General features: G+C 43.3%; 1 protein-coding gene across 1 annotated transcript in view; it reads left to right on the top strand.

Moving 5' to 3' along the window:
- The window catches only part of Exoc2 (exocyst complex component 2), a 167,247-nt gene extending 146,740 nt beyond the window's left edge, over positions 1 to 20,507 (top strand). Inside the window, exons 24-28 of the mRNA XM_051169545.1 lie at positions 9,915 to 9,970; positions 12,360 to 12,482; positions 15,146 to 15,207; positions 17,768 to 17,827; positions 20,347 to 20,507. Of these exons, the coding sequence (XP_051025502.1) occupies positions 9,915 to 9,970; positions 12,360 to 12,482; positions 15,146 to 15,207; positions 17,768 to 17,827; positions 20,347 to 20,440 (395 nt within the window). The 3' untranslated portion in view covers positions 20,441 to 20,507. The remainder of the gene's footprint in view (positions 1 to 9,914; positions 9,971 to 12,359; positions 12,483 to 15,145; positions 15,208 to 17,767; positions 17,828 to 20,346) is intronic.
- Positions 20,508 to 25,319: the final 4,812 nt, after the last annotated feature.

Here is a 25,319-nt window from a genome sequence, read left to right as displayed (position 1 = left end):
GAGAGGTAAAAGTACCTCTAGCAAATACACATGCATTTCTTAGTGGGATAGTTTCTCAGTTATGAAAGCCACTAAATCTAGGCAGCAAAATAAAGTGGACTTAATCAGACCTTCAGATGATTTACACACTAACTTTGGAATACTTCTCATGCTGTGTAAGTATGGAGCCATCTGATGCTGTTGACTGAATGCCTGCTCCCTCCTGGGGGAGGGCTCTGCTGGATCTGCCTGTGTCTGTTGTCATGGAAGTTTGTGTTGCAGTGGAGCTTCCTGAATCTAGACCAGAGCCACTACAATGACTGGACCCCGTTACCAGTCTTGGACATATCATATGACACATTTTTATAAAATAAATGTTTTCTATTTAGATCATGTTATAGCTTTAGATGTAAATATATGTATATTAAGAGGGTTAAATTTTGTTTGCCTTTGATTTGAACAATCCTATAGATTTCAAAAACGTTTCTTAGATTATGTCTCCTGCTGGTAGATATAATGTCTTAAATCACCTTGGGGTGCTGCCACAAGTCCCTCATAGGAATGGCAAAATACCAGGGACAGTAAAGGCATTGCACTCTTTGGCATTAAAAATCTGCATTGAGTTATTGCAGGACACTCGGGATGCATTCGGCAGAGTGACAGGAGCACCAGGCCGTGTATGAGGACAGGAAGCAGCTCAGTGGTTGCAGTGAAATGGCCATTTGAATTCTTACGTGTGAAGGAAGATTGCATTTTAAGGAATCAGAAACAAAGTCCTATGAATGAAATGAGGAGCTGACCCTTCTTGTGTCTTGAAAAATCCCTTGCTGCCCTTGGGCTGTGTGACTTGTGTTCAGTCAGAACCATCTCTGAGACCTGTTATCGTGGCTCTGTAAGTACAGACTCGGGCAGGCAGGCAGCTCGTGGGAGCTGGAGGCACACACTCAAACCCACCATCCTGTTCTTCCTAGTCAGCCTCCTGCTTGTGCCATTGGATTCGACAGGGTGCAAAGCCAGCACTTCGTGGCTTTAATACTCTGATCAGACAAGTGGCTTGTACAAAACATTAGAACTCTAGAGCCGGTCACTTCTACTTGGATGTATATATATATACACACACACACATACACACACACACATATGGATATAAAGTAAACCATGAACTCGTTAGCATTTTCATTGCAGATAGTACTTTGTGTTTTCTAAATGGTTTCAACTTCTCCTATGAAACCCGCCATAATGATCAGTAGGACAGCATATTGATAGGAGGAAAAAATTCTGGAATAGAAAATAGAGCACTGTAGAGGCAGGAGTTATTCACACCCTCACAGGAAGGCTGCCTTGCCCGTGGGCACACATTTAAACACATTTCAGTATGGGAATGTGCACTAGGACAGGAAGAGCCGTACTTCCAACAGAAACTCGCTTTCTCTATGCCAACAGAAGCTTAATGTATTATGTAATATTTAGGCTCTTTTGTCTGTTATGCTAAATATTGATACTGTTTCTGACTACCTTTTTTTTTTTTTTTTAACAAAGAACAGGCGGTGATCTTTATGTCTTTAAAGTATAATTGAATAGATAATTTACTTGAAAAAAATGCCCCAGGCATTTCATGTATTGTTTCAGTTTGACAATTTTAAAAAGTACATTGTGGGATATTTATAGTATTTTTCGATCTATTTTTATCAGTAGACAAGGAGTGCTAACTGATTTAGGGCACAGGGGTTAAAAACAGGAAATGTGGTATATGAAGTAGGTTGTCTCCAGACTTTCCAATTCGCTTTCTTGAAGCACTGCTGGGGAGTGCCGGGTTTCAAAACAACATTAGGCAGAGTACCTTGAGTGAGCTGTCTGTAGAGAAGTGGTGTCAGTTGTGCCAGGAAGTGCTTCCTGGGAAGGGAGATCTGCGTTCTTGGTATAGGCTCACATGGTACAGCGTGCTTTCTGTAACTCCTTCCGAGACTTCATACAGGCAGAGGTGTCTGCGTGTCTTTGACATATCTTTTTTGACCTTTAAATTTTGCTCAAAATCCTACTTGATTGTTTCAATGAAAAGTTTTGTCAAGTAGCTATTTAAGAAGTACTCCGAATACTGAGGCAGGAGGATTACTGCAAGTTCAGGGCCATCTGGTCTACAAAGACTACATAGTGTATGACCCCAAATTATTACATTCTGGAAAGGGCAGAACAGTGGAAGGAGAGAAAGCTTAGTGGCTTTAGGGTTACTGGAGAGGGCAACGTGAAGGAGAGAGGCAGCAGTGACATTTCAGGCAGTAAAGACTGTCCACATCACTGTGTAGCAGTAAGTATACGCCACTAAACCAACAAAATGTGCACCTCCAACAATGTCCCTGATGCAGACCATGGCCTCTGGGTCTAGGGTGTGGTGCTAGGGCCATCAGTGTGTCAGCTGTACCCTCTAGAGGGTCAGTGCCTGGAAAGCTGCCGTTCTTAGTGGGAGCAGGAGTGCATGGGAGGCCATATTCTTCCTGACATTGCTGAAGATCCAGCTCTGTTATGATGAGCAGACTGTTTTTATGGTTTTTTTTTTGTTTATTAATTTATTCTTGTTACATCTCAATGGTTATCCCATCCCTTGTATCCTCCCATTCCTCCCCCCCCCCCCCATTTTCCCATTATTCCCCTCCCCTATGACTGTTCCTGAGGGGGATTACGTCCCCCTATATATTCTCATAGGGTATCAAGTCTCTTCCTGGCTACTTGCTGTCCTTCCTCTGAGTGCCACCAGGTCTCCCCCTCCAGGGGACATGGTCAAATGTGAGGCACCAGAGTATGTGAGAAAGTCGTATCTCACTCTCCATTCAACTGTGGAGAATATTCTGATCATTGGCTAGATCTGGGAAGGGGTTTAAAGTTTACCTCCTGTATTGTCCTTGGCTGGTGCCTTAGTTTGAGCAGGACCCCTGGGCCCAAATCTACCTATCATATTGTTCTACTTGTAGATTTCTAGGACCCTCTGTATCCTTTTCTTTTGCTGTTCTCCCATGTGTCTCTCATTTAGAGTCCCAATAGGATGCCTTCCCCTCTGTCCCAGTTTCCTGCTAAGTGAAGGCTTTCGTGGGACATGCCCCTTGGGCTAGTATGCAGATATAAGTGAGTATATACCATTTGAGTCTTTCTGCTTCTGGGTTAACTCACTCATTATGATCATTTCTAGCTCAATCCATTTATCCACAAATTTCGGGAATTCCTTGTTTTTATGGTTTTTAAGAGTGTTATATAATGAAGTTTTAACAAGAGAATGGTAACATAGCCTCTTTCTTTTTAAAAAAATGTTCCTGGGCAAAAGTCTGAAGACTATATTAAATTGTCAGGTGTCATTCTCCTGGGGAAAGTGGTGAACACAACATTTAGTTGTTATTAAATAAACCTATATTTTTACATTTATTTTTTCCAATAGGCATTTAATTTTTAAAATTTCAAAATTAAAAAAAAGAAGAAAGCCTTGATCATTCAGTAGTCTGTTCTCCCACGGAGTACATCCTCAGCAGTTCGCCTAGCAGCTTGTTCATATTGTTAATGAAAAGAATCAAATCTGTCTGTGTAACACTGTGAGCATGCCCTGTGCATCAAGAACTCAAACCTCAGATGAACTGCCTGACTTTCAGCTGCCCTTTAAACACTTTCCATTGCAGTACACATTGCAGTATCACATTGTGGGCAGGAAGCATTCTTGTGAAATGGACACAGGAACACCAGGTCCCTTCAACAAGGAATGGGGTCATTTGTCACAGTGATGCCCTTCTCATGCAGAGCAGTCTTGTCTTTGCCAATCGAGGCTTTACTGTTCGCCTGAGTAGTGTTATGTCGTATAGCTGTTTTCTTGTCTAAGAATACTTTACTTTGCTCTTTTTCTTATATGTAAGAGAGATAATATAAGTTATTATATTGAACCTGGGTGTTGCCTCTCTCAGCTCTGGAGAAGGTCTCTCGTGTTTTCCTCAGGACCTGAAATGGTGCTTCGCACAGAATACTAATATTAGGCTCCCACTATGTATTTTAAATAATAGTGTGCCTATCCCCAAAGTCATGTGACCTTTCTGCTCAAAAAAGAAGAAACTGACAAGCTGACCAGAACTGAAGTGTGCAAACACTGTCTCCCTTGTGGGGGATGTCAGATCACAAAGACTCTCTAACCGGAAGCCCACCATGCAAGCAGCAGCCTACGGGACCTTGCTCAGAGGAGAGGCAAACTCTGTGTTCTCCTTGGGGAATTTCCACACTAGGCTTCTAGATTAATTGCTAAGTGATCGTCTGGGTTCATACTGTGTGGGTGGGGACACTTTGCTGGTCAAATATCATGACACATTCTAATTTCATATTCAGAGCAGAGAAGGTCGATATTATGAATGCTCAGAAATGGCTTCTCAATCCTTCACTTAAATAACATGGAAAGTTGTGGGGGTTTATCTAAGTAGAGCTCTTTTAAAAACAACACTCACGGCTACATCATAATAACCTGGCACTTTCCTGCAACTCCAAGAAGCAAGTCAGTCCCCATGACCCCCCCCCCCCCACCTTGTACACTGTCAACGCTGCTGCCTCCTTTCCTAATCAGGACTGTACTGTACACTTCATGGCTTACTGCCATTGGGGTGCAGACCAAAACCCAGGTCTTCCGACACACACAAGGTGCACCCACTGTGTTCTTATCTTCCTGAGCATTGCCATGGTGGCTCGTACGTTATAGGCTCTGAGCAAAACAGTACTTATTGCTTGGGACAAGCTGTCACCAGAAGAGCAAAGCTTGTTTGGAAAGCAAGTTGGTTGAGCCTCAGCAGCATTGCATTCTGCTCTACTTTCTCTAACTGTACGTCTAAGTGGAGCCTGCTGCTTAATCAGAAAGACTGTCCTTGCTTTCCTGTCTCCTATGAAAAGGAAGGTACCTGCCAGAAGACAGCTCTCCATAACAGACACGCAGGTCTCTAGTTAGCCCTGGTGAAAGCTGAGCATCTTGGACTGTGGGTCATATAAAGCTTACAAGTGGTTCAGTTTTCCTCTAATTACTGATGCATTCCACTCACTTAACAGTTTATTTAGACGGTTTAACCCTAAAAATCTAGTGGTGAAGCCAGGTGAATGCACAGAGCAGCCTTGGTGTGAGACTGTCACAGACAGAGCCCTGTCAGACCCCACTGCAGCCACACTGCACAGCATGGCAACTACCTGTTGCCACCATATATTACTAACAAGTTTTCAATGGTTAACTGATTCCTGTCTGCTTGCTCAGAAGAACCTCATGTGCAGCTGGATGGCAGTCACAGTGTGTTATAGTTTGCACGTGTCCACCTGGAGTTTCAGAAGACACAGCTGTAGTTAGTGCGTTTTATACTCAGTGCTTGTTAGCCAGCTGTCTATGTCTTATCTAAGGCTGTATCCTTGCCATGTATGTCCTTGTTGAGACCCACAAAAGTCTGATCTCTCTTGGGGCTGCAAGCTGTGTCTGCTCTGCCCACTTCCTACACCACACTGGTGGTGTTCACACAGGGTATGGACACTATTGAAGAATGAGAGAATAAACAGCATTTTAAAAATGGCTTTGTTAGCAAAGGACGCACTATAATTGCTGCCTTTCAGAATTGGCAGTCACTTGAGAGGCAAACTGAGTTGTCATCTGAGGTCATGTAGTTACTGATTGACAAACCAGAATTTGGATCTTAGATGATGTACTTTTTGTCACTTAAAGGAACATAAAAAGTAATTAGCAACTGTCATTGTTAATAATGTTAAAATAAAATAAAATGTGACAAGAGAAAACAACATTTGCCACCAGAGTAGATGACAGTGTGGTTTCACCCTCATAGTCACCTACCCTGTAGAAATAGCCTCTTCATCAAAAATCAAATTCTGGTCCTGTCCGCTGGCATCAAAGCCAGGGACTTTTGAAATCCATCCTAGCATTTGTTTTAGGCAGTGTGTATCTGTACAGTTTCCCTGGGATCTTCCTCAGGTGACATCTTCCTCAGCTTCTGCCTTCCTTTCCTTGTACCACTCCTCAATGAAGGGAGAGATGGCAGGCTTAGATCCCTGAGGCCATAGGTGAGGGCTAGCCCCTCATTCCAAACTCCATCTGCCACAGCTTCCCTAGTGCAGACACAAGGGCCTCAGAATCTTGGACCATTCTGCGAAAAGGCACAGAACTACACAGAACTCTGAATGTCCTCCCTCAGCTGTAAGTCATTGCTAGATTCCTAATGCTGACAAACACGGATAATTGTTAAAGGCCTTTACTTCAGGAATAATGATGGGGAAATATGCTTGTATTGATGCTTTCCATATTCTACACTTGCGATGGGTTGAATCTGTCTCTGGGCGAGCAGTCTCTGGACTTGGAAGCCTAGTTGTACGTTTTCTTTGCCCAGCCAGCAAAAAGCACGTTTGCCAGCTGCTCGCCACCAGTGAGGGGTCAGGCCAAGTGGCCATCTCCAAACATAGATGATCCCTGGGCTGACACTTTGGGTTGCCTTTTACCTCAGTACTAGTGTTCAACCAGCTGAGAGTGACACCAAAAGAAGAGAGCAACTAAACACACCTACAAATTATTTTAAACTGCCTTTCTTTGCCACACAAAACCCTTTCATATAACTGTCATGTATAAATTTGCTATATGTAATTATAGACGCAAACCAACTTCAGTAAATTGTGATGACACTTGTAGTAACTATTTGGTCTTCTTTATGGGACCATCAGCATGTTCCACTAAAAAGGCCCAATGCTGGGCATGTACCTACTAGTCCACCGCATAAGAGAACCCTAGGAAATCTGTGTTAACAAATGAGGGATTATGTGTAGCCACTTCCTTAAAATGAATATATTAATTCACTTGGCAGTAAAAGACTCTTGGTTAATGTAGTGAGTTGCTCTTTGGGAAGAGAAAGCCTGCGGTTCAGTATTTTCAGCACTTTTTCTTTTATTGAAAAGAGGTTCTTTCCTCAGTATATTCTGATTATAGTTTCCCCTTGCTTCATTCCTCCCAATTTCTCACCACCTCCCCTTCCCTCCGGAACCACTCCCATTCTGTCTCTCATTAGAAGTGAATATTTTCTATAGCATTACCAGAAAAGCTTTTGACTTATGACCTTATAAAAAAATACTAATGAATAAACATATAACTTAAAATAAAAAAGAGGAAAGAACAAGCTTCTAAAAGATAACAACTAAACATGACAAAATATAAGATGAAGCAAAAGCTATCCTATCGAAGTTGGATATGGTAACCCAACAGGAGGAAGAACTCAGATCCTTCTGCCTCAGCTGCCTGGGTTCTAGGATTATGGGCGTGCCCCATCCTAACCAGCTTAGCTTGGTAATTGCTGTTTAATACTGTAGAGTATGTGTTGCTTTGAGAGGTTAACGCTTTGCTTTAGCAAGATCCAGCTCAGGCTGGTTGCCCTTTGCAGAGCTGATCAACATCAGCCTGTCCCTTCCCCCCTCACTGGCCTGACACCTTGCTTAACCTTAGAGTTGTTTGCATCCATCCTTGGCTATCACCCCTTCTCTCTTCCAGCATGCCCCGTAGCCCCACAGCTAAGGTTAATTCTGCTATTTATGGAAAACCTGCAGTCAGGCTAACAGGGGAAGCATGTTTTTTCAGTTTCTGTTGGAAATATTCTCTTGGATGAAATATCCCTTACGGGTATCCTTACTGTTCACTGTCACAGCTGCGTCTGTAGAATTGTGTTGACTAATCCAGGGCTGTCTCTGCTGTGGGGTACTTTGTTGGTGACTCTTAGTGTAAAGTTACTGCCAGGGTCAGAGGGGGAGTTGAGTTCCTAGTACACGGTCACTGGGCATGTGACTGCCCTGCTTGAGTCTAAGTTTAATTTTTGTCTTAGTAGTCAGCACTGCAGCCCACTCTGACTTTGCGTGAGTGTTTTACATTGTGAAGCTGCCCTTACATTTTCAGTCATCACTGTCATAGCTGCACTGCAGTGGCACCAGCAGAGCCTGGTTTCACATGACAGAGGCTGCTGAGGCTTAACTCCTGCTTCATCAGAGCATCACTGTTCTCATTCTGGCCTGGGATCTCAGTATCTGTGCATGTTAGGTGCACAGAGATAATCATGCATGAGCTGCTCCCTCACAGACTGCCCTGGGCCCCAGGTTTTGAGTGGTGCACATGCATGTGCCCTGCTCTAACACCCAGAGTCATGCTCAAGGCGCTGTCTAGAGAAGCAGGCCCGGCTCCCAGTTCCCTAGCCTCCGTGGCATGGCTGGACTTCCACTGGAAGCAGCTGCTGTGTTCTACTGCTTAGTGCATTGCACTTTCATACATCCCTTGTGTTCTGCTGTCCTGACCCTCCCCGGGTGGTACAGCTGTAACCCCAGCACTTGGGGAGGGGAATCAGAGGGATCAGGAATTCAAGGTCCTCCTCAACTGCATAGTGAGTTCAGGACCAGCTTGGACCGCACAAAATTTTGTCTCAAAAAAAAAAAAAAAAAAAACAGAAAAAAAATGATTACAGTTAATGGTTCCTGGTTCAAGCTATGGATGACATCCTGAGAGAATACTGTCCTTCACTTTGTAGTTAATTCTAGAGGACAGTCTAGACGATTTCACTCCAGAAGACAGCAGTCATTTTGGAGTTATAGGAAAACAACACTGCTGCATGTTCTTCCTACACCACGGCAATGATGGTCTCTTTAAGAGGATGGTGAGCACTAGGGTGTGTGCATGGGGTCACCGTTAATCCTCACTGCAGCCTGGCTAAAGAGGTGCAAAATCTACACTTGCTCGATATGTGGGAAGGCCTTCTCAGCAAAAGTCACAGCTAGGAGGTGGTTGGTTCAGAAAGCTGTGACCGCACACTCAGCAGCGTGACCTGGTTGCTGCTGCTAACTCAGGCTCTGCTCATTAATTCTGGCCCACAGTCTGATATCTATTTTGTCCAATCTTAAACTTTTTTTTTTTTTTAAGTAGAATCAGGTCTAACTAATTTCATGACAGCTTTTATTTGTGTGTGTAGTAGGGTATATGGACACATGGGGGCGCACACCTATGCGTCCTGCTCTATCACACTCTGTCTTATCCCCTTAAGGCAGGGTCTGTCACTGAACCTGCAGCTGGGCTGGCATCCAAGTAATCATCCTGTCTCTACCTCCATCCCCCCATGGAACTGGGGTTAAAGCACAAACAGCCTTGACCAGCCTAGCATTTTCACATGGGTACTTGGGTTTCAAGCATGGGTCTTCATGTTGGCACAGGAAGCACTCTTGCCAACTGAATGGTCTCTAAGACCTTAAGGTTTTTTCTTTGAAAGCCATTCATGGCTGAAGAGATGGCTCAACAGTTTAGGGCACTTACTGGTCTTACAGAAGACTGTTTTGGTTCCCAGTACCCATGCCATGCAGCTTACAACTACTTATGACTTCAGTTCCAATGGATTTGATGCCCTCTAGCCTCAGCAGGCACCTGTTCATCAATGTACACATAAACACACACATGCCTGCACATGTACACACACACACACACACACACACACACACACACACACACACACACACACAAAATAAATTAAAGTTATTTCTTAGGATCAAAACTTCTTTCTCTATAATGCTGTGGTGTCTAACGTCTTCAACACCCTCTTTTTGTCCTCTGTACTTTGTCTACTATGCATCTGAAATAGAAGGACATTTTAAAGTTTGGATTTTGAGGCCAACTGATAGTAAATTCAGGGCAAATCGAGATATGAATGAAAAAGAGTGAAAGAAAATTTCTCATTTAAGCTCTTTTGGTTTTAACCTCTCTGTAAATAGTCCTTTCACCATTTGATCTCAAAAGGAAATGGACAGCAATGGTGTTATTTTCAGTCTCACCTCAGACCACTCTGGCAGTTGCCTGCTGATGCTGCAGAGAGAGAGCTGGCTGAGGATGTCACTGAGTGCCTGTCCCTCCCCCATCTTGATTTCAGGTGTCAGAAACTATTTAAAAGAAGCATTGGTGAATATAATTGCTGTGCATGCAGAGGTAAGCTGTCATTATCTGTTCCTTTGAAAGTAGGTAATTGAAGGGGAAGAAAGAAAGAGAAGCAAATTGGATTATTTTTACCAAGGAGGGGGTCTCTTTTCCCCTTCAGAATGTATCTTGGGCATATTAGTAAAATAGAGCTCAGCGTGTGTGTGTGTGTGTGTGTGTGTGTGTGTGTGTGTGTGTGTGTGTTTGCATATATGTCTGTGTGTCTTGCATATGTATCTTTGCATGTGTGTCTGTGTGCATGCATGTGTGTGTGCATGAATCTATGTCGGTGTGCATTTGTGTCTCTGTGTACATATGCTTGTGTTTGTGTCTGTATATGCTTGCATCTTTGCGTGTGAGTGTGTGAGTGTGTCTGCTTGTGTGAAAATATACATATCTTCTGTGATCCTTACAGCAACACTGAAGTCAGTGTAAATTAGTTTTGTTGCTTCGGTGTATAGATGCTGCTGCCCAGGGTTCACACAAGCTGTCCCCACAGTTATGATGGGAGGTGTCATGCTGGCATCCTTACTGGACATCCTGGCACTGGGAGTCACTCTTCTGAGGCACACTGGAAAACAAGCTGCCACCTTTGGTGCCTCAGCCACCACTGCTGCCTGCATTTTCATGCAGCGATCGATCTCAAGGTCCAGCACTCTCAGGGTGGCTCACAGAAGGATGAGAAACTGGCAAACAAAGCAAGGCCAAAACAGTTACTACAGTTGATCAGATGCCTCCTCAGCTTAGCTCTAGGCATCCAGGCAGTTGCTTATGTGGCCTTCTCTTCTAGAAGATTTGGAGGCCATCATGGTATCTTTAAAAATATGCATGAGGACAAGAAAAGCAGAAGGGCAGGGCAGCCAGAGAAAACAGGTGACACCTCCTCCTCTTACACTGTCCCCTTTGTAGCAAAGGAGCTCATGAGCTCCTCTTTGAAAGATTTTATGTGACTTAACTCTGATTTTATTTAAAATTAGGAGATAATTCTTGTGTCCATTTCTTTTAAGATTAAAGCATAAGTGAAGTCGGTGGTGGGTAGGAGCATCCTGTATGCAGAGAACTGAGGAACTGCAGACTTCAGGGCTCTAAGGGTCACTCTGGTTCTGTCCTGAAGGCTGGCTATTAGCCATATCCACAGCTGTGAGAACAGTCTAAGTATCAGCCTCTCAAATCCCCTTTAGTTTAGCCCAATAACCTTGTGACAAAATTTTAAATTGCCCAAATAATTGTTGAGTGCTCAACAATTTAATTAACACTAGAACCTCAAACTGGGAACAAGCAAAGCTAAAAAGAAAACATACTTTAATGTGTTAATTAGCAAGGTAAAGCTTTTTACTAAACCTTCAAATATAACTTTGTTAAAATTTGAAATAGGGCCTCCAAGATGGCTCAGTAGATAAAGCATGTGTAGCCAGCCTTTATGAACTGAGTTTGATCGGCAAAACCCACATAGTGGAAGAGAGAGCTAATTCCTGTAAGTTGTCCCTTGACTTCTATTTGTATGACAAGGTATATGTGCCTGTGTGTGCACAAAGACACACACACGGTGTGGGGAGGTATAAATACACAAATTAAGAAAGAAATTGTTTATCAAATAAAAGTAATAATGTATGGATAGTACACAATAAAACTGGAAAGCTTATCCAATACGAAATAATGAAACTCATGTTTATTTATAAGACATAGGTTCTCACTGTGTTGCCCAAGCTGGACTCAAACTCCTCCTGAGTCGAAGCGCTCTTCCTACTCATCTCTTTGAGTAGCCAGGATAGCAGGTGCACACCACTACACCAGTACCATAGTTCACTTAATCCTTTTTGAATTGTGGCAAATACTTATCCAGAGGCTTTTTCCCTTTTAGAGATTTTGTTTCTTAACAAGGACACATTAAAAACACAAAATTTTTGAAACAATTTTTAGTCTACATCTGCAATACATTTATAAAAAAGAAGTTGTTTTGTCATTAGTCAGTAAGTACAACTAAAGTATACCTCTGGGGACTGGCGGGATGGCTCAGTAGTTAAGAGCACTTGATGTTCTTGCAGAAGATATAGGTTTGCTCCCAGCACCACATGGTATCTCATAACCACTCCAGTTCCAGGGCATCTGATGCCTTCTTCTGACCTCTACAGGTGCCAGGCCTGCATGTGATACGCACACATATGTGTAGGCAAAGCACTCACACATACAGAATAAAATAAATCTTAAAAACAAAAGCTTATGCATAATTGTGTATCTTTCATTCATAAGTTTGGTTTTTTAAAATTGTGGCTTAGAAAAACCTAAGAAATGTGGTTTTTTCATTTATTTATTTACTTATTTATTTATTTATGTTACTGACAGGCACAAGTTAGGAAAAGCGTAGGTAACAGCCTTCTTTTTATTCTAAACCTCCCATCAGGTGTTCACTATTTCTAAAGAACTGGTGCCACGAGTCCTGGCCAGGGTGGTAGAAGCAGTCTCTGAAGAGCTGAGCCGGCTGATGCAGTGTGTCTCATCCTTCAGCAGAAATGGAGCACTGCAGGTACCAAAATCATCTACCTCTGTGCTAACTACCAGCCTTAGAGACACAGCGGGTGTTTTTGATGCCCTTGCTAATTGCACAGGTGTACACATACACAAACACAAGCATACACACAGCATGTGCATACATACAAACATACAAGCTATACCCACTGTACAACACACATACATATGCCCACTGTGCATGCACACATGCAGGTGTACACACACACACACACACACACACACACACACTCAGTCACATTGTGTATTGTCTGCAATTCCCAGAGGTTCTGTTTTAGGCATTAAAAACAGACAAGTCCTTCAAGAAGTTTATAAAACTATTTGAATGCAGATACATAGAGTCCTCATGTGTTTCCAAAGCATTCAGGCAAGTTACCTTGGTGAGGTAACTGTTATGATGCAGGTACACAGGTAGAGGGGACAATGGCTTGCTTGTGAGCTTTCTGAGTATTGAGACATTTGTTGTGCATTTACAGAAGGGCTTGGGTAGCTTAGTGGTATAGGCTATGCTTGGCTTATATGGGACCCTGGAGGCTCACACATGCATGTGTACACACCCACACTAAAACAATGACAGTTCTTCAGCTGATAGGAAGCTCTTTCAGGCCTGCCTGCTGCATCCAATACTTGCAAACTTGACATCTTTATTAAATAAACATCTCAATTGATGATGCCAACGAGCAAGCTGGAATTGACTTAGAAGAAATACACTTCAGTAAATTTCCCACTTTCCCTGCCTTTAGCCTGAAGGTCATCTCACTTCAATTCAAGCCTTCTCATCTTTGTGGCTAGATTTTTGGGCCAACCCAGACACAAGCAAGTACCCCAGAGAGCAGCATCATAGCCCTGTGCGTGCGGCCCAGATTCCCCTTGAACATGTGTGCTTGGTCAGATTCCATCCACTCTGACCAACTGTCCTGAGACTAGGAAACTTTAAGTGAAAATGCATCTGCTGCTGGACATGGTGGTCCATGCCTGGAATCCCAGCTCCTCAAGAGGCTAAGACAGGAAGATGGCAAATTCAGGCCAGCTCTCCTGTGCTCTTGCCCTCAGGGCTGGCTCACCTGCACTCTCACCATCAGGGTCAACACTACTGTACTGCCCAGATGAGATGGTAGGGCCCACTCTCCTGAGTGTTGCAGCCAGTGAGGGGCAGGAACAGCTCACTTCTCATGACCCTGGGACCAGCTCTTCTGAGCTGGGGTTGGGGGGAGGGCATCACCTCCACACCCATGACACCTCCCAGCAGATGAATGGTGTGGCCAGCTCAACCACGCCCCTCAACCAGGGCCAACTGCGCTGTACTGTCTGGGCAAAGTGCAGGGCCTACTCTCCAGAGTGCTGTCTCTGGTGAGCGGTGGGGCAAGCAAGCTCTCCAGAATGATGACAGCAGGGGCAAGTCCCACACAACCCCTGGACATCAGTACCACATTCTCTAGTGATAATATGAGCCATGGACATCAACACCAATCCCTGCAGCTACATAGCCACAGACCCAGGCATGGCCCTCAGCTGAGCCCTCACCATGGTTCCAGATAGCGGGCCTGGCCACTCCTCTCTACCCCTGAGTCTCCAGTTCCATCTCTTCTCATAATGGTCCAGCTGCTCCACTTCTCTTTCTCTCACATCTGTCCGCCACATATTCTGTACATACGCTCCCATCTGTGCACCACATGCACATTGTGGTGGCTGCCACTGCAGGCTGACCACATGGCTCGTGGGCCCTGGGTGACATCCTCCGGCTAGTGGGTCTCTATGGTTCACCTGTGCCAAGGTCTGGAGGGCAGGTCTTTGGGTGACATAGTGGTCCACAGGTCTCTGTTTAACTTCCTTCTCCCACACTATGTTGCCTGAATTTGATTTGATTCGATTTTTACGTGTCCTAGGCATAAAACAACTTTGGCCACCAAAGCCAGGCATCAAGCTAGGATAGTTTTTGTTTTTACATTTATTTTCTGTTAAGGGAGTTTGAGCTTCACTTTCTCCATATGTGGGTCCAGTTGTGCTGTTTCTGTTTTCCAGATGGGTGCTTTCTCCACCGCATTGGGGCTCTCATCTGCACCACTGAGCTCCTTGCCTGTCCTCATCTGGTGCCATGCCGCTGTGATTTAGTGTGGCCTGCTGTGAGGGTGCTGGAAATTAGAAAATGTGAGGCTTCCAAATGTGTGGTTGTTTCCCTTCATCATTTTAACTTTTCTGGGGCCTTTACATTTCCATTTTAGTTTTAGGATTAACTTGTCAATTTTCATTTTTTCAAAGTTCATTCATGAATTTAACAGAGATTGCATTGACTTTATAGAGCTTGGCTGTATTGGAGAGGAGACAGTATATCTGAAAGGATGCAGGTACCAGGACTCAAGCCCAGCCACTTGGGCTGATGTGTTAGTTTCCTCCCTCTTACAACCAGGCGAAAAGGCAAATACTAGTCAGTGATGATTTTCATGGTGATATGTCTGTCCCTCCCACAGTCCTGTTTGACAGCAGGGTTAAAGGAGACACTGGTATGTTAGTTCTGTTCTTTGGATCTTTTCACAGCAAACTGTCATTGTGGTGGTGTTCTGACTAGCCTCACTACAGTAAGCAGGCTTCAGACTGTGTCCAAAGTACTTGTTCTCATTTGGTAACTGACGTTTGTCACTCTTGCATTTTTCTCCTCTTTAGGCCAGACTTGAAATTTGTGCCCTCAGGGACACTGTAGCCATTTACCTGACCCAGGAAAGTAGGTAAGGTGCCAAGTGTTTCCGTTCAGTTTTTTCTGTGATCAAAATTGCTTTGCTCATGTGTTGTGTCCTCTGTTAGATACTTACAAAGTAAATACTCATAAATTTGTGTTTCAATAAAGTTGATGTTTCATCAGAATTTTTTACTAAAAAGCACAAGCTTACAGCAAGATGGTGATTCTCAAGGCCACTTCTTTAGAGCACATTATAAATTTAATATAATTTTATTTTTTTCATTCATTATTTATAAATCTTAGTCTCATAAGTAATATGACCAAGTATGACATACTCCTTTTATTAAAAAGAGACCAAAAAAGTTACATCTCATCAAATTTGAAGGACAGTTTGAGTGTTGTAAATATCAGTGTAAGAGGAAGCCTTGTGGTTTCTTTGCAAAGTTTGTAGTGGAAATTTGATGGTAACTTTGCTGTTTTGAATGAAAGTCAGGATTTCCTTCTATTGAGACATCAGTAGTTGAAATGAGAGAGCTACAACCCATGTGCACAGAACTGTTCACCACAGACACAGCTTTGCCCAGGAAGTCTGAGCTATGCAGTGAACACGAGGTCCCTGCTGGGACCATTCATTTCATTTCCAGATTTTGGTAACATGGCTGTGCCATCACCCTTACTGTCACCAGTACAACTGAAAACTTTCTTTCTTTTCTTAACAGATAAAATTAGCTTCTTCCTGCTTGCCATGGTGTACCACAAGCCGTTTATAGATGGTTCCTATGTTCATTGTTTAAAAACACACTTTCCCAACCACACTTTTTGTTGTTGTTGCTGTTGTTGTTGAAAATGATACAGACAATAGGAAGTACCCAGTCCCTATTGCTCAATAGGAATGCCTACCTGACCCTTTAAACTTAACCTTTTGTGAATTAGGTTCCTTGTTTATAAAAGCAAGATAATAGCAAAAGTGTGTTCAATTTTTGATTTTATGTGGTGTGTGTGAGTGTGTGGGTGTGGGTGTTTCTGTGTTGGATGAAAAGTTATCTTGAAGGTGGAACTCATTTATGTTTTATTGCACCCATACACATGACTAAAGATAATTTGATCATTTATCATTTAATGCTTGAAGGCCCGGAAGGATGGCTCAGTAGTTAAGAGATCTGGAAGACCTGCTACAGGACCTGGGTTTGAGTCCCAGTACTTACCTGGTGGCTCACAACCATCTGCAACTCAGTACCAGGGGACTCAACACCCTGTCCTACCCACCCTCCATGCCCATCAGTCATGCCTGTGTACACAGACATGCATGCAGTCAGCATACGCATGCACATGAAATAAATGAACATGAAAAAATGAGTGCTTGATATGGAACTTTCCATTTTATTGCCCAAAACATTTCAAATCTTGTAGTACATTGAATTTCACATTGGAGATACTCAAGCTGTGAACTCCTAGACAGACTTGTGAGGTCGAGGACATGTCAGCTCACCTAAGCTGTTGGTGTCCTACAAAAAATTGAACGCCTTCATCTTCATCACCATTATTTTGTTCTGGCAACAAAGAGCAATTGAGCACCATGTTTGTTGCAGTTAATCAGGCTGTGGGGAATGAGATGTTAGCATAATAGGAAGTGACATCCCTCTCCCCGAGGAAAGAAGAGAGCCCACTGAGCATGGAAAGACAGCTGAGTCTGCCAACAGACACTGTCCCCACCCACACCCTGCCTCAGCAAGGGAGAATGGAGGAGTCCCAGAGGCATTTTTGTAACTCTGTGGGGACTTTCATTCACCTTACATGTCCTTAGTTTAGGATGCATTCATATCCTGGGCAGTTGAAGAGGTTAAGTTTACTTCTAGAGGAAAGACCTCCTTGCTCTGTGGTGATTACATTTATTTCTTCAGCTCCACTAGAACAATAGAAGACATGAAAAGCTCAGCTGTTCTTAGGGACAATAGTTATCACCAAATTAGCTGTCCAGTGTGGTCCTTACTCCACTCAGTAACTCTTTTGGTACTGTCTATTTCCAAAAAACTAAACAGGTAGTCTTTCAATTCCTTCATTTTACCTTCACATGTAAGGATATTATATTGTTTAAAATTATATGTAAATACTTCCCTTTCCTGCCCATGTTAATTCTAATAAGAACTAGATACTGTAAAGCAGGCCCTGTGACTGTCCGAGTTCTGTTCCGCATACCACCCCATCTCTACTTTTTCTCTTCCCATCTTCACAATTGCTTTACCTATAGTTTTGTCTTAAAAAGAAAGTTCCCTTTCCTCCCCTTCCTCCTTTTCCCCCTACACCGCCCCCCCCCCCCCCCCCATCTGCACAGTCACACCAGCCTCACCTCTCCTGAGCAGCATCACTTGGGGTCAGGTTCCACTTCCTGGCTGCATCTCTCTGGCCCTGCCGGTCTGCTCACCGTAGCCTTACTTTTACTTTTTCTTTTTCTGTCATTTCTCACTTTTACTTTTCTAACACATCTGCACTCCCTTCACTGGCCTCTGTCCGTTTCTTTATATTTAAGATGTGCTTCCAGGTGTTGACAGTGACCCCCTATGATCCACTGAGACCGTGGACCTTCTGAGCCATGGGCTTTTCTGTTGCAGGTCTAGCTTCAAACAGGCCCTGGAAGCCCTGCCTCAGCTTGCAAGTGGCGCAGACAAAAAGTAAGTCCCCACGTGCTGTCCTCAGCCCACTGGCCGAGCTGAATGTGAGCTCTGGGAGCCAGGGACCCTCTGGGAGCCAGGGACCCTCTAGAAGGACTGAGAGGGGCCCAGGTGCAAGGAGAGCTTGGGCTCCCTGTAATGCGGTGTGCTGGCTTACCTGTGTCTCATTTATCCTCAAGTGACAGAATGAATTTTGTCTTTTACGCTTGACTTTAAAGGTGATCTCTATTATAGTTTTACATAACAAGTACGGAGGATGTAAGACAATCATTTAGCTTCGTGATCAGCTGCAGCTTTGGCTACTGTATTGAGGAGAGCGCGGACCTCAGCCATTTCTCCTGTCTGCTGCTTTAGACACACTTTGGCTTCTATAAAACATGGAGATTTAGACAAGTGTCACTGCCACATTAATGAGCTCGACCTGCATTTAAACTTTACTCTTCATATAACAGGAAACTGTGGCCTGAGGGGAAGTCTAGGCCAGCTGTCTCTCATAAATGCTTCAGCATAGGCAGTGGAGACCCTGTAGCTCTCTGTTTTCTCGCCCCTCCTAGTTACTCTACCTGCCTTTCATTGGATAAAACGCACAGTGCTGGCCACTGTGGCCAAGCCTAGTGGAACAATGGTCAGAGAAGGTGCCTGGACCAAGCGTCACTGGGCCTAGGATGAAAGGAGCAGACTAGCTTTCCTACTTGTGTGACCCCAAGCGCAGAGCCTTGTGAATGTCTCCACATGGTCAGGCAAGCCGCAAATCAATGCTCCTCAACCCAGAAACCTTGCTTTGTTTTTGTCTTGAATTCATTCCAAGCCCTTTTCACTGCTTTAAAATAAAAAATAAAAATAGCCATCACTATTCTTAATACATGGAACATGTTTCAAAAGTCATTTGAGCATCAAGAAAAGCCAGTAATAGACTGTTTAAACTGATACACTGCTGTGTTTGGGGTCTGTTGTGCACATAGTGCCAGCACTCAGGAGCTGGCAGATTGGAAGGTCTAGGCCAGGACAGATTCAGTGGGTAAAATACCTACTGGGGAAGTCTGAAGACCTAAGCTCTGTTCCTCGTGTAACGATGGAGGAGAACCAGCTCCATAGCTTGTCCTCTGACCTACATGCCTGTTCATGTGCCCACCCCTTCCACATACCATGCACACATTTTTCACATAAAATAATAATAAATATAGGTATTTATTTAAATTCCTAGAGCTGCCTGGGCTACAAACTAGGACCTCCATATGTATGCCTTGGCATGCAGGCCAGCACCCCCAACACACATACACACACACACACACACACACACATAATGATAAATAAAAAGAAATTAACAATTTAATGAGTAGGATTAAAAGAAAATCCTGTCTCCTGGAGTGGGTTACTACTATGTATGCTTGACAGCAGTGATAGAAGTAGAAATCAAAGAGTGAGTTTTTTGTTTTTCTTGATTGTTTGAGTAACTTTAAGAGAGGAGACCTAAGTACTGTTCTGTTTTAGGAAGGATTCTAGAGAAGGAACGTAAAGAGAATAGCTAAAGATAAATATAGACCTACTTATTAATGTGTTATTTGACTAGCCTCTTTTCCTTTGGTTGTCAACCAAAGGAAATATTTTTATTATTTATATACAGTGGCTTTTTTGGTTTTCTTCTAAACACAGCATGGCAGTCAGACCTTGGCCACCAGCTCTGCCTTGCTAAGCTATTGAGGTAGCTAATCTTGGTTGTCAATTTGACAGCCTGGGCAAAGGGAACCTCTTTTGAGGAATTGCCTCCATCACATTGGCCTGTAACATGTCTAAGGGACATTTTCTTGATTGCTAATTGACATAAGAAGACCCTGTCCACTGTGCATTGTACCATCCCTAGGCAGGTGGCCTGTGTAAGAAAGACGGCTTGTTGTGAGACTGATGACAAGCCAGTAAACAACCTTCCCTCTAGGATTTCTGCTCCAAGATCCTGCCTTGAGTTTCTGCTTTGGGTTCCCCAGATGATGGATGGACTGTATTGTAATCTAAATGCATCATTCTGAGTTGCTTTTGGTCATGGTGTTGTATCACAACAACAGAAAAGCAACTAAGACAACCACCTTGTCAGAGTTACTATTACTTATGAGACACCGTGACTTTGAGCAACGTGGGGGGAAAAGGGTTGTCTTAGGCTTTTACAGCACTGTTTATCATTGATCAGGGTAGGAATTCAAACAGGGCAGGAACCTGGAGTCAGGAGCTGATGCAAAGGCCATGGAGGAGTGCTGCTTACTGGCTTGCTCAACATGCTTTGCTCGGCCTGCTTTCTTATAGAACTTAGGACCACCAGCCCAGGGATGGCACCACCCCCTACAATGGGCTGGGACCTCCTCCATCAATCATTAAGTAAGAAAACAACCTCCAAGCTTACCTACTTATAAAAGCATTTTCTCAATTGAAGCTCCCTCTTCTCTGATGATAAGTTTATGTCAAGTTGGCATACAGCTTGCCAGCACAGACCTTTACTGTCAGAATATAAAATTATGTCCTCCCTTCAGGTTGCTGGAAGAGCTGCTCAACAAGTTCAAGAGTAGCATGCATCTGCAGCTCGCCTGCTTCCAAGCTGCATCTCCAACCATGATGAAAACCTAGGCGCCGGTGGAAGAAGAGCATCCAGGTATAGCAAGTGTGAGACTGTCCTCTTCCTGCACCAGAGAGATGTCCCCCGTGTCCAAGCACTACATCTACCTTCTGCCTTTTCCCCAGCATGGGGGTGCAGAAAGATGTTGGTGGATATTTAATTTCAACCTATTTAAACAACCCTACTTTAAATGTCCAACTAGCATTGTTCCTGCAAGTCTACATAGTGTACTCTTCAAAATGTTTTTTCTAAGCTAAATGCTGCATGGTGTGAGCTTCGGGGGCTTCTCCAGAGTGTTCTAAAGCAGCCCATGGTGTATGTGAATGCGGTTCTCAGCAGCCCTTTACCAGGCTTCAGTGTTGGCAGTTTCCGACCCAGTGAGGCATTTGAGAAGAGATTTGAAGTCATAGCTTTGGAGCTTTGTCCTAACTTTAAAACCACCATTCCATGCAAGTGGTTCTAAGCTCCTAATATACAGTCTACATTTAAAAGTGTTTCAGTTTGGATAATTTGTGACCCAGATGTCCATAAATGAACTCTGAATTACATAATCTGGCTTAATCTTTCCCAGTGCTAAACATTGAAGCTTCTGGTTCTCACTCACACTGAAGCTGGTGTGTCGCTGTGCAGCGCTGTGGTGAGGGTTCACAGGACCTGTGTGTGGAGGCCTTGTTAACCCACAGCCCTGTGGAAGCCTTGTGGTCTTCAATGCAACCTAAAGACGAAGCTGGGCTCCTGGGCAAGGCAGCACTCCTTCCCCTCTCGCACGTCACTCCCCTCTGCCACTTCTCACCCTTTGAAGTGTCTTGCTCCATAGCTGGAAAGATGCCGCTTTGGCACAGGCCGTGTTTTGTAAAGATTCGAGGTGCCCGGGTCACCAGGCATTGAGTGGTGACTCATTGCTGACTGGCCTGTGTAGTAGAATCAGGTCACTGTGACCTGCACGCAGCTCTTCCACCTCTCTCCATCCTACCCTGGCTTCAGCTGTAGTTCACTTTTCAAAATGATCTATGGACAATGCAGACTCCTCTCTTTCAGTTGACAAAATCCATGTCCCTCTTAATTCAAGTAACTCCATAGCACAGTATGTACACTTAGTAAATGTATAGTTGTAGTAACTGAAGTACAAATTTAATCTTTTACAAATGTGTTGACAAAGCTGATAAGTATGTGTACCATTGTCTCTCTTGTGTACTGGTATTATATTTAAGATAACCAAACTAAATTCCAAAGCAGAAGTGCGGACTGATTTGTTATTCAAATACCTAATAAATACAGTACACAAAGCCAGTAGCCTCCCTTCACTGTAAGATACTATTAAGTTAATAAAAACAGGGCACAAAGCCAGTAGGCTTCTTTCTCTATAAAATGCTACTTAGTTGACATGTTACCTCTAAGTGTCTTTATTGCAACATTTTTATTAGCTCTGTAACTGTTTATATTTCTAATTTTAATATCCAAAATAAATAACTGAGTTCTCTGTTGTATCCTGTGCTTGTGTCTTCCTTGTTAGACATCATTTATCAAGTGTCTTATAAATTGAATTAGAAATGTGCCACAGATACTAAATTACTTCATTCCAGACACTTGTTAGGGCAACCTCCTAGGAGCCTAGAGAGAGCTGAGTTACATCTGAGACTTTGAGGCTGGGATGTGGCTGAAGACCCATGCTTGCACTCACAACTTTCTGGTTTGCTGGCCCTGAACTGCACCACAACCCACTTCTTCCTCCCAGTTCAACACAGTCTTTGTCATCCTTCCACTGGGGCCACAGCTCAGGGAGAGCACATAAGCAGAGGGCTGAAAAACTAGCAACTCAGAACATGTAAGCACTTTTATGGCTCAAAGAATGGAGGGGAGCGGCATGAAAACCCCATACCCAAACGAGGGAGTTGAAAGACAACTTCCAACAAGTCATGGGGACTTCTTGGAAGAAGGGGATTTCAAAAGCTTGAGTTACAGAAGATGAATGGGGGGTTTGGGGTGAAGAGGTGAGAGCAACACAACAAAGTAGAAGAAAGTTGAGAGGCAGACCAGGCTTGTGACGGGTGACAACAAGGACGCGAGGAAGAATGGAAATGCTCCAAGGCTTGTTCTTCCTTGGGGGAACTTCTGGCTTTAGCAAGGCCACGCCTGTGTGGCTCAGCATGGCTTCATGAAAGTTAACACATTGGTCTCACCTTTAGAAAGGACTACTAGAAATAATTTTGTTTTCCTAAGACTTTCTATATCAGTGTACCATGAAAGTGGTGTGTTCTAGAAATGATTTGGGCATTGCAAAACAATCGCCACTGGCACAGGCAGAGCTCACATGCTTGCCCTCCTCTTTGTATCAGCCTTGCATGCAGTTCCTTAAAGAAAATGCATGGACTGCATTACATTACAGCTCTGGTTTGAGTACAACATGGTGGTATATATTTATATTTGGAACGTATGCTGTAGAATACTCTACTATTAGTTGTGTTATTATTAATTTTTAATTAAACTTTAAAGATTAATAGATTTTTTTTTTAGAATATGATTTTTTTAACTGTGTCCTTTTGATTCTCTTGAGTTTCCTCAGTGTCTGTTGTATCATCTCCCTTTTCATCTCTGATTTTGTTAATTTGGCTAGGAGTTTGTCAATCTTATTTATCTTTTCAAAGAACCAAGTCTTTATCTCATTAACTCTTTGTGTTGGTATTTTCTTTTTTTTTATTTCATTAATGTAACCCCTTATTTTTTGATACCTCTTCCTAATACTATTTTATGTGTGTTATTTGTTCTTGTTTTTCCAGAGCCTTCAAGTTCATCATTAAACTATGTATTTGAGATCTCTAATTTTTTTGTTTGTTTTTTTCAATACAGGATTTCTCTGTGTAGCCCTGGTTGTCCTGGACTTACCTTGTAGACCAGGTTGGCCTCGAACTCACAGAGATCTGCCTGCCTTGGCCTCCTGAGTGCTGGTATATTGTATTTTTATTTTCATTCAATTCTAGGAATTTTTAAATTTCCTTCTTGATTTCTTTTTGCCCCAATTATTATCTAGTAGTGTGTTGCTCATTTTCCATAGGTTTGTGTACTTTCTGTAGTCCCCTTCACTTTTGAGGTCTAGCTTTATTCCATTATAAGTCAGGTAGAATGCAGGATGATTTCTATTTTCCTATGTTTGTTGAGACTTTTTATCTTAATATGTGATCAATTTCAGAGAAAGTTACATGAACTGCTAAGAAGAATGTATATTCTTTAGTGTTTGTGTAGCATTTCCTATAGATGTCTGCTAGGTTCATTTGATTGATAATGCCATTTGATGTCAATGTTTTCCTGTTTAGTTTTGTCCAGATGACCTCCCCCAGGTATGAGGGTGAAATGTCAGTGTCACCCACTATCACTATGTTGAGTTATTTTGTAATTTTATATCTAATAGCATAAAATTGGTTGTACTTGTGTTTCGTGGGTGTCCTAGTTTGCTTTCTGTTGCTGTGATAGATGTCATAACCAAAAAACAACTTAGGGAGGGAAAGGTTTGTCTTTTACTGGAGAAAATCAGCGTAGGAAGTCAAGGCAGAAACCTAGAGCCGGGAGCTGAAGCAGAACCAGGCAGGAACTGTGCTCACTGCCTTATTCCCCTTGGCTTGCTCAGCCTGTTACCCACCCAGGACCACCTGCCCAGGAGTGGCACCTTGTGTCATGAACTGGCACATCAATCATTAATCAAGAAAAATGCTCCCCAGGCAAGCCCACAGGACAGTCTGATGGAGGCAGCTCCCCTGTGAAGAATTCCTCTTTCAAGCTATAGTTAGCTTTGTGTAAGTTTACATGAACTAACTGACACAGTGAGTATATGTTTATTGTAGCACCCTCTTGGTGGCTTGTCCTTAGTGAGGTTGAAGTGGCCTTCCCTGTCTCTTCTGACCACTTTTGCTTTGAAGTCCATTTTACCAATATTGGAGTAGCTGCGCTTGCTTGTGTCTTAGGTCTGTCTGCTTAGAGTGCCTTTCTCCATCCTTTTACCCTCAGGTAAATTCTTATAAAACAATTAGATATCAATTATGTATTTTTACACTCGGTGAAATTATGCATACCTGTTAACCAGAAATTGTATGCCTTTCATTAAGCATGTATCAATAGTATTGTAACAAACCATCCTTTTACACCAGCTCAGGTGGTGTTTATAAGAATCTTCTTGCCAGGCAGTGGTGGCTCACACCTTTAAACCTAGCACTCGGGAGGCAGAAGCAGGTGGATTGTTGTGAGCTCGAGGCCAGACTGATCTACAAAGTGAGTCCAGGACAGCCAAGGCTACACCAAGAGACTCCGTTTCAAAAAAACAAAACAAAACAAAACAAAATCTTCTTACAGTAAATGCTAATTACTACAGACATCGTGTAGAGAATGAGAGGCCAGAGTGCTCCGCTCTAAAAGAGGCGTTTATATCATACCCCCTTTCCCCCGAGGTTTAGGGTTGTAAGAGCCATAGGTAGTGGGCAGTGGACATCTGCAGCATCATGTGCTGGACATGACAGGGCCATTGCCTACATTGACTGCATGCACAAGACCTGTACAAGGTCAAGCCTGGTAAAACCGCAGCATGGATGGGAAGGGGTTCATGAAAACCCGCGCCCCGACTGAGCAGCTCTTGGCAGCTGATGCCTACTGTGGAGAGAGAATAAGTTGTCTTCAGGGATGGGGGCACTTGAAAGGCCTCCCATGCTCCAATAGATGGTTTTGCACCTGTGCACATGCAGGCAGCCATCAGTGCACTCAGTGTTTTAAAACAGCACACATTAAGTTCAGGGAGGGAAGTAGTAGGGGAGGAATAGGGGAAAAATTGGAGGGGATGGAATAGGAGGGGGGTGGTCTAACACTCATTAAAAATAAGGATTCAGTCACTAAAATAATTCAGTATAT

This window comes from Acomys russatus, chromosome 3 (assembly GCF_903995435.1).
Source record: "Acomys russatus chromosome 3, mAcoRus1.1, whole genome shotgun sequence".
Classification (NCBI taxonomy): domain Eukaryota; kingdom Metazoa; phylum Chordata; class Mammalia; order Rodentia; family Muridae; genus Acomys; species Acomys russatus.
This window is presented reverse-complemented; position numbering and strand designations above follow the sequence as displayed.